Source organism: Onychostoma macrolepis, chromosome 14 (genome assembly GCF_012432095.1).
Source record: "Onychostoma macrolepis isolate SWU-2019 chromosome 14, ASM1243209v1, whole genome shotgun sequence".
Lineage (NCBI taxonomy): Eukaryota > Metazoa > Chordata > Actinopteri > Cypriniformes > Cyprinidae > Onychostoma > Onychostoma macrolepis.
The window spans coordinates 7402054-7411329 of record NC_081168.1 but is presented as its reverse complement, the minus strand read 5'-3'; the positions used below and the strand labels follow the sequence as shown (position 1 = coordinate 7411329).

Here is a 9276-nt window from a genome sequence, read left to right as displayed (position 1 = left end):
AGTATATCAACATTACAGACCTTGTGACAAAGGGAGAGGTTAAGACATGATAACAGGTGAGCAAACCTTCAATATGGATCTAAACTGACCTAAATCTGAGAATTGTCTCCATTATTCCTTTAAAATAATCTGAGAACATTAATTTCCTAAATGTATACATGAGTATTTTATTCGTTTTGCTGCATTAAATGCAACATTGCATTTGGTCTGGTTTCTTTTGGTTCCGTGCATGTGCCAGGCTCAGTTTTAAGTGCACAACTTATACAATATGCACAGAAATTGTAGTTTTACACTATCCAAACTATCCAAGGACTGACCGAATCTGCTAAGTAATAAATACCTTTAAATAAGTAAATGTTACTTCTAAAGCACACTTGTAGAAATGTAAATATATTAATTTCACAACAAACTGAATTTTCATGTATTCATGTTATTCAAGTGCATAAAGTGCAAAAAATTAAGATCAGATCATTTATTGCACACAAGTATTTAATGCTTGAAAGAATTCATGCTGAGAAATTATAAATATATACTAGAATAAAACATAACTCTTTATAGTACACCTGTATCACACATTCAGACAGAAAGACATGCTTCTGTAACGCCAGACACATGAGACACATCTCCACATTGTCCAATATCTTTGCATAATTTGAAATACCCACACTCCTATCTTGCTCACATACAGTAGATGCTATAGCTTTTTCTTCTTGAAAACTGTTGCATTTGTTCACGCTCTGTTGGGGCCAGTCTCATCTGAGTCAGGATCCTTCACGCTGTCCTCACTTGGCAAGGAATCTTCACCAGAAGAATGGGAGCTGAAATCTGCCACTCCTGACTCCTGGTCACTATTGTCAGCATCAGAGCTTTTTGGTTTGTTTCCAAACAGGCAAAGCTCTCCGCTTTCTCTCTCTCCTTGTTGTAGGGTGAAAACATTGGGAGCACCACCTATAAAGCCACCGATGTAATCCTGAGGAGTATTGGCTAGGCTTGTATCTAAAGGTAACGACCAAAGGGCCTGCTTGCTGTCCAATACACCCTTTTGCATGTAAAGGGTTTTTGCACGCTCCTTATCCAGAACAGCCATTTTCTGCAAGGAGAAAATACTTGATCACTGAAGTTAAAAAGGCAGACTTTGTGTAGATGTAGAACATGCATATTTAAAGGAACAGTTCATTAAAAAATGAAACGTTTCTGAAAAGTTACTCAATCTCAAAAAAGTTTGTTTCTTCATCTATACACATTTGGAGAAATTCAACTTTACGCCTCTGTAGCGAATAAGTGGAGTCAGAATGAGAAGATTACTTGTGGATTATTGTGAAGTTTTTTTTTATCAGATGTTTGGTCTCTCATTCTGACGGCACCCATTCACTGCAGAGGATCCACTGGTGAGCAAGTGATGTAATGCTGAATTTTTATTTCTAGGTGAACTATTACTTTAAGTAAACATGATGATCCGATTTAAAAGAGATTGAAAGCAAATTATAAAAACATTTTAGGCAAATATCTGGCATTCTACCTGCTCATAGAGGGCCAGTTCTTCCTCAAGTTGTTGCGTTTCCTCTTTTACCGTCATCAGACAATCTATCTCAGACTGACGTGGGTGCAACTCACGATCAAAACGATTATACAGCCTTCTCCAGTATCTAAACACGGAAAAGACAAACATTTTTTGCAGTTAAACAAACATAAATACCATATATCAGTTACTCTGTAATAGCTGTATTGATTTACAGATAGATGGATACTTGGGACTAAAGAGACCAATTATGTATGAGAAAGAGAATCAAACTATCAGCTTCTTTTTTAGAGGAGAAGAAAAAACTATATAACATATTCTGACATACTTAAAACAGTAGGGGGCAGTACTGGGCCTCAGGAGTCCCTGATTCTGGCTCTGATCAGGTTTGAACAGAGGGTTCATGAAATCCAGCTTGTTCTCCCATAAATGAGGCCATATGGAATGAGTTTTCTCTTTGATGCTACAGAAAACAAAAAAAAAACACATGCAATAAAACATGTTCAATACATGCAGAGAATACTGACATCCGCAGTACTATAAATTTGAACAACAAATTAAGTTTTGTCATTCATGTCATCAAGTAAACAGGACAATTACCACAGATCTTTCCTCTCCTTCTGGCTGTTACAAATAAAGTTGCCATAATGACAGGAGTAGACGTGGTTGTGGATGCTGATCAGAAACTTCTCATTGTACTCAAAAGTACAAGGAAACTGTTCCATAAGCTGCCATACACATTCCAGGAACTGGTCTAAGACAGGTGACACTTCCTTTGCCTCTCCATCAAGATGACCGCATCTGAAATGCCATAAAGTAAATTACATTTAGAATGACCACTTCTGAGCTAATACATCAGAAAACCTCTGTAAATTATATGATGGAGGCCAACCTGTGTGAAAACTTGTGTCCAAAAGAAACCCAGTCTTTCTCAATCAGCACCTACACATAAAATAAAACAGGATTTTACTTACAATCAGTAATATTGTTTTTAAAAGAAATGAATACTTTTACTCAGCAAGGATGAAGTAACTTGATCAAAAGTGTCAGTAAAGTCATTTATAATGTTACAAAAGTATGCCATTTCAAATAAAAAAAATTCCATTCACCAAAGATAAAAAAGATCCACATAATAAAATGATAATAAAAATAAATGTTAATAGAGCACCAAAATCAGCATTTTAGAATGATTTCTGAAGGATCATGTGACACTGAAGACTGGAGTAATGATGCTGAAAAAGAAGAGACTTAGTGTGCATAAGAGGCTTCTTTTAAAAAACATTAAGAAATCCTATCAACTCCAAACAGTACTTGTGAAATGTTTAAAGGTAAAATGTCAATTTCCGATGTTAAGATACTTCATATCCCAGTTTAATAAGCAGAGACAACTAATTTGCAAGTAATTTGTAAGCTCACTTCCTCAAAAAGTGCAAACACTGGCACTATCACAACATTGATCTATTTGTTTGAGAATCCTGATCATCTTGTTTTGCTGATCAATATAAAGCAGGAACTGCTGGTAAAACCTATTTGAAAACAAGTAATTTATTAGATCTGTTTAGTGATGCATGCACATTAAATGACACACTTCATCTTTGTAAATGGGTCACAAAATCATTCTATGCATCTGCACATACTGTGCCTTCTGCTACCAGTGTATCAGGAAATGAGACTGTATTCCCAGACAGAACTAATCTGTGCTAGAAAGTAGGTTCTTCTTTTTATGTTGACCCCATATGAGGGTAAATTTCAAAGAAGAGATGATTTTCCAAACTGAGCCTAGCTATTGAATGAAACCTCTCCAGCAGAGATCTAGCCTCCCTCCAGCAGAGAAGCAGCCAGAGTCGATCCGTACAATTAAATGAGTAAGACCCACACTGGCAGCCTGTCAGTTATGCATCTTCTTACACTGTGAACTCTGTGACTTTTGGAGTAAAGTTTGCAATCTATAATGTAGCATGCTCTGATTTACCATCAGACCCTTGAGGGTCCTGTAGTAAGGATCCAGAAGCACACTGGCCACGGAGCACACCTGGGCCGTCCTATCCCAGCCATCAGAACAATGAACCAAGACGCTGACCCCTTCCTCTGCCACAGCCTGTGTACGTGAGAATGTGAAATCAGTACCAGAGCGCCCATGCATGGGCTGAAGAACTCTCAAAGAGATCTTTTACCTTAGATATGAAGATTCCCGCCTCCACGATTGATTTGATGTGTCTCAACCAGTCTGAATTTTCAAGTCCCATTAGAAATTCTCCCATGGAGGGCGAACGCAGTGCAGAAACTAAAAAAAAAAACCAGACAGACATTTTGAGAAAATCCAGACAAATTCATTGCTAAAGTTAAGTTTATATATAATATGACGAAAACCAGGAGCTTTATTGAGAATTTACAATAGGGAACTGATGTGAGGAATATTTTTGGATAGCCGTAGTTTACAGACCTCTTCTTTAAAGTGCTCAATATTTACTTTGGCTTTGCAAAGAAAGCTGGTGACTCATATGTAGCGTCCTCTGTGAGTGTCCTCTTTATTTATGTTACTTAAAATATGAATAACTGATAAATTGGCTTGATGACAGTTCTGTCTTATGGCTCATTAGTTATCATGACAACCAAAAGAATTTATATTTCTAAAAGTGGCATTGATTCTTTTTCTCCAAACCAACATAAACATTCCTTGTGAGCACTGAAAGTTTTGATATGGCAACAGTTCAAATGTGATAAGAGTATTTAAGGGCTGGTGACGTCCCATGAGAACGCTCCAGATGAGGGCTCAAGCCAATATACTGACAAACCCGGTCACTCTTGGTGGCAGAGACCTAACTAACTTTACAGTATTTCAAGGAAACTACCATTCTAGGAAGAATCAAGCGTGTTGTAATGAGATCTCAAATAGCCACAGAGTCTCTGCTGGAAGGGTAATCTCTGATTATTCAACCAGATGACTCCCTAGTGTTTTTTGGGTCAAAATGCTATCACACCCAGAACCACTATTATTTCTTCAACATTGGAAGATTTCATTCTCACGCCCTCCTTTTCTCAATCAGGGCAAAAGGGTCTCCAATCGTTAAGTCAACAAAACAAAAATAGGCGAGGAATAAAAGCCAGATGGATTCAAAGCACCCCTACTACACAATCTGCTTTGCCAAGAAACTCTCCTGTGGTACAATCAATGGTTCATTGCAGAATATCTTTATAATAGACAATAAAAAGCTAAGTGGTCTAAAGTCTTGGTTTTATAAATGCACTATGGGAAAAAAACTGAAGGGGAGCTGCTAATGGTTCAAGCTGGTCTACACACTCAAAAACAGTTTTGGCATCTATGGTTGTATGAAGATCCTTTAACATCCATGGAACCTTTCCACCTTTCCAAAAGGTTCTTTATAGTGAAAAAAAGGTTTCTTTTAAGAACTGTTAATGGCACCACAGCAAAAAAAAACCTTTTAAAACCTTAACAGAAGGATCTACTACAGTGGTCTACAATGGTGAAATTCATTTTCTCACTTAAGATGGAGACAATACCCTCTATGAGTTTCTGCTGACTGTTCCTCATCACATGGATGTTTTCAATGCCAATGAACTGGAACCTAATGTTGCAGTAGTTGTCCTCATTTTCGTAGCCTTTGCCCGCAGCTCGGTTCGCCATTGCATTTAGCTGGAAATACATGAGAGTCTTACATAAAGTGTCTTTCATGTGCAATTCTGCTATCTGGTCCACTGATATTAAGTGGACTGACCTTGGGTCTGGTGTCCACAACATACATGAATCTGCTGCCAGGATTAGACTTCATGATGGCCTGCAGCATTTGCTCATCCTCCAGGCAGCGAGCACTGAAGCCAGAAAGAGGCTGACTGCTGCGACATATCGTGGCCTAAAAAAAGACATCACATGAGTAGGTGTTAACATATGTTGGTATCCTGTGGTGTCGTGTTTTCTTTTTTTTTTTTTTGAATGGGCACCAGTAATGGTCCTTGTTCATTATTAGGTACCCTAGACAAAGATAAGGCATGCCAAATAGGTGTCGGACAAAACAGTTTAGTGGTACAGTGTTCAGTGTGAAAGTGGTGCATTAAAAAAAAAAAAAATCAAGATAAATACATGAAAGTATATTTCAGTTTTATTATTAATATGTCTACAAAAAGAATTTTTTTCCAATTATCTAGTAAAATTGTGTATCGTACAGTCTCAAAATAATTCCCAACCTGGCTCGATAAATAAATTCAGCCTTTTGAACAAATCGGAAAGAGAAAAGCATTAAAAATTTTAAAATAGAATAAATAAGAAAACATTTTAATTTAATTAAGTTTTTTTAAATCTAAATTATATTTTAATACTTTCCATTAAAATAAAGTCTGCTCAATCTACTAAAAATGCATTCAGACAGTCTCTGTAATTCCCAGACTGATCCTGTCATGCTCGATTAATAAATTAAACTTAAAGAACAGAAGATCACACTGTCCTCTCTGTGGAATGGGCATTTCATGAGAATTTGGCCCTGGCCTCATAAAACTCTAAAGGCTGAGCTTGCAATATTACTTTTTATATATTCACTGTTCTAATCATATTTTGGGGTTAACGAACCATGAATGGGGGAGATATTAAACTATAACTGACCCCTTTGGGCCTCACCAGCATGATCCTTATGTGGAAGTCACACACAAGTTTCTCCATGTGGTTTGAATTCGTGTGTACAAAAGAAAACACAGAGACTCCAAGGGGAATATTTGACCTCAATGAAATGAAATGCCTTTTAACAGAGTGCCGAACCCAAGAGGGTGTAGAAGGCGCTTGACCTTGCTTTTAAAATATCCATCATTGCTGTAAATCACAATGCACGCATATGCTGCATGACACATTTAGTATCTTGTTGAACTGACTGTAAGTTTGCGCTGTGAAAAGCTGGAGTAGTCTGCACTTTTTTTGTAATCAAGCTGGAGTTTAATGCAAAATCAAGCTGCATCACATTTATGGTTCATCAGAAATAAGGTATTTTTATATATAAGAACACTCAAGTCTCAAGAACTCTTGTGTTCTTGAACCTTGAACTCCTCAATCCAATGACAAAATATTTGGCAGGCAAGGACATATGAAGGACAGGACAAAATTCTCCACAGCCTCATTAAAAGAGGCAGATGAATACTAAGACTGCAGAGAGAAACTGCCGGATGTGCAGCCAAACTCACATGGTTTTCCTTGCAGTAGTATGACAACGTGGGAAATCGACCTCTGCTACGAAACTTCGAGCTTCCTACGATGACAGGGAGGGTGACGGATTTAGGCACCAACAAGTCAGCTGGGTAAGTATCACATACCTGTGTTACAAAGAGAAAAGTTATAAAAACAAGCACTTGCATAAAATATTAATTGTGTTTACATAGTGATGGTTGGTGATGTACTAACTCTATACTCTCGGTTGATTGGGGTGACATGCCATAGCTTATTTGGAAGTCCCATTCGACTGTACTCAGCCTTCAGATCTAAAAAGTCCCATGAGTGCTCCCTTTCAGCTTTGTCAACATTGGGATTGAAGGAAAAACAATATAACTCCTCATATTTTTCTGCAAGACAGAAAACAAAAACAATGACAGCAATGTCCTGGTACACAGAAATAGTTTTTACTTAATTACTTTTGAAAATTGTATTAAATGCACAAATGCTACAATCATATTGTAATCACAGTATATTCCTAAAACAATGCCAGAATGCATGCTAGGTGACCCACCTGGCCTGGAGAGACGTGAGAGTGAAATGTAAACATCGTGGCAGTCGCTCTCTTGAGGAATGATAAACTGTATAACCTGAAAGTTCTTGCAATGGATTAATATAGGGTATCCACTCTGAGATGCTTTATGCTTTACAACATTACACACTAAACTGTGAAGAACCTGTGGAAAAACGAACATAATGTGTCAGTTATTGTGCTTATAAAAAAAGAAAATAAACAAAGCAGTACATTTAGAGCACAGAAATACGGCACAATGACATACCGGAAATGTCACTTACCCACAGCTCATTTCTGTCCTCAGATCCTTTACCTACAAAGATAGTGTGTGTGGCTGTAAGGTAGAGTGTGCCCACTTGAGTTCTTCGAGAAGAACTTCTGTCCACTAACCGGACATTTTCAACCTGTAATATATAACCAACATTTGTATTAGTGATGCACTAATGTCACAAACATATATTAGTGGCCTGAAATGATACTGCATGTTTTAATTTTCTGTGATCAAATAGCAAAACCTAAAATTGAATATGGCTTTTCAGTCATTTTCTTTACATTATAACTAATGTAAACTATAACAGATGTAGGCCTTTGTATTTCTATACTTGCACATTGGTCTCATTGACTGTGTTGAATGAAAACATTTACAAGTAATAAAACCTCGAGTTACTAATGTTGAGCATGTGGAAGCAATTAATGGAGATGTGAGGTACATGTCATGAAAAGGGAAAGATTGTATCATTGTATGGATGCTGGACATTTACCTTTGGCATTCTGATGTGCTCCATCTCTGACCACCACACCTCTGGCGCGTGCAGCTTATCAGGGTACAGAAATACTTCTTAGTGTCATGCTGAACGAGTGATATTGTGTTAATTCAAACACAATAATAGCTGAAGTATTGTCAGAAACGCTGAGCTGCTTTGAATCCTGGTTGATACGGTTACATATGGCTCCTCCCGTCATCTGTAGTGATTCACCGTAGGTCTCTCTGCCGCGCTGACCGCTGCTGGGTCCTAAAGCCGAAGAGTTTGGTGGTGTGAGCTAATTAGATGTGCTTTACGCCAAAAGTATAAGGGTATTCGTGTGACTGACTATATAGCGTATGTATGCCGTTTTCTTAATCTAATTCAATTATGTTTTACTCCAGTGAATATGTACGTGATGTTTGAAGTCCTGAAAAAAAATAATACAATTCCATTGCTGTTGCCCAAAAAAGAAAGCTAAACCTCGACTTGTATGTGGGGTTGACACACTAAGGGTAAAAGCAATCTAATTGCACAGAAGATATTTTTAGTCTTCGGAAACATCATGTTGGAACTATTACAGACGTAATTGGCATATGGAATTAACATGGAGGAAACCTGTTTTTATACAACACTTAAATAAACAGGAGGACAATTTTGAATAAATTACATTTTAGATACAAATTGTCAGTCACTTTGTCTGTTTTTACTAATGAAAATAGTTCTAAAGCCACAATTAACACAATTATTATTATTATTTGTTGTTGTTGTTGTTACTAAATGAATAAGGGGTTTTGAACAAATGACTTATTCAGTAGCTACATTTACATGCAACCAGCCAATCCTTTAGTAATAGCATTGCCATCATACTGTAAATCCTTCATGTAAACATCTGTCCATCCAATTGAGCTGGATCAGGGGTGGTAGACTTGAAATTATCTGATCAAAAAATAAACAAATAAAAAATAAATACATAAATACAAAAATAAAAATGCTCGAATCTGACTATTGCATCAATCAGATTCAAAAATACCTATGTAGGCCATATACACATGTTGTGCTGCATATGTTCACATTGGCTATACATTTATAATTTTTCTAAAAAGCTCCTCCGATATATTTAAAGATTACTTTTAGATATGTCATCAAGGCAAATATGACAATTATACTCCAGCTCTGGTGACATTACTGTGGTGCTTTCCCTGTCTCTCTTTATTATTATTATTATTATTATTATTATTATTATTATTATTTGTGTGTGTGTGTGGTCTGTGGAGGCTGAGACCTGTGC

At 37.0% G+C, this 9276-nt stretch overlaps 1 protein-coding gene across 1 annotated transcript; it reads right to left on the bottom strand.

Annotated features, from left to right (window-relative positions):
- Nucleotides 1-10: 10 nt before the first annotated feature.
- Nucleotides 11-8917, bottom strand: mtmr7a (myotubularin related protein 7a). The gene is made up of 15 exons (XM_058797294.1): nucleotides 8856-8917; nucleotides 8004-8255; nucleotides 7524-7646; nucleotides 7243-7405; nucleotides 6921-7078; nucleotides 6704-6832; nucleotides 5257-5391; nucleotides 5042-5174; nucleotides 3694-3803; nucleotides 3492-3617; nucleotides 2412-2461; nucleotides 2120-2320; nucleotides 1848-1982; nucleotides 1520-1646; nucleotides 11-1090 (listed from the first exon to the last, which is right to left on the bottom strand). The coding sequence occupies exons 2-15, from the start codon at nucleotides 8025-8027 to the stop codon at nucleotides 731-733; spliced, it is 1974 nt and encodes a 657-aa protein (XP_058653277.1). The 5' UTR covers nucleotides 8028-8255; nucleotides 8856-8917; the 3' UTR covers nucleotides 11-730.
- Nucleotides 8918-9276: the final 359 nt, after the last annotated feature.

What these genes read in the sequence shown, in the direction of transcription:
- mtmr7a (XM_058797294.1), bottom strand. Translation starts at nt 8,027, where the DNA reads ATGGAGCACATCAGAATGCCAAAG. An exon ending in ACTACTGCAAGGAAAACCAT is followed by an intron (nt 5,392 to 6,703) that starts GTGAGTTTGGCT and finishes GTCTTTTTTTAG; the next exon opens with GCCACGATATGTCGCAGCAG. An exon ending in AAGGAGAGGAAAGATCTGTG is followed by an intron (nt 1,983 to 2,119) that starts GTAATTGTCCTG and finishes TGTTTTCTGTAG; the next exon opens with CATCAAAGAGAAAACTCATT.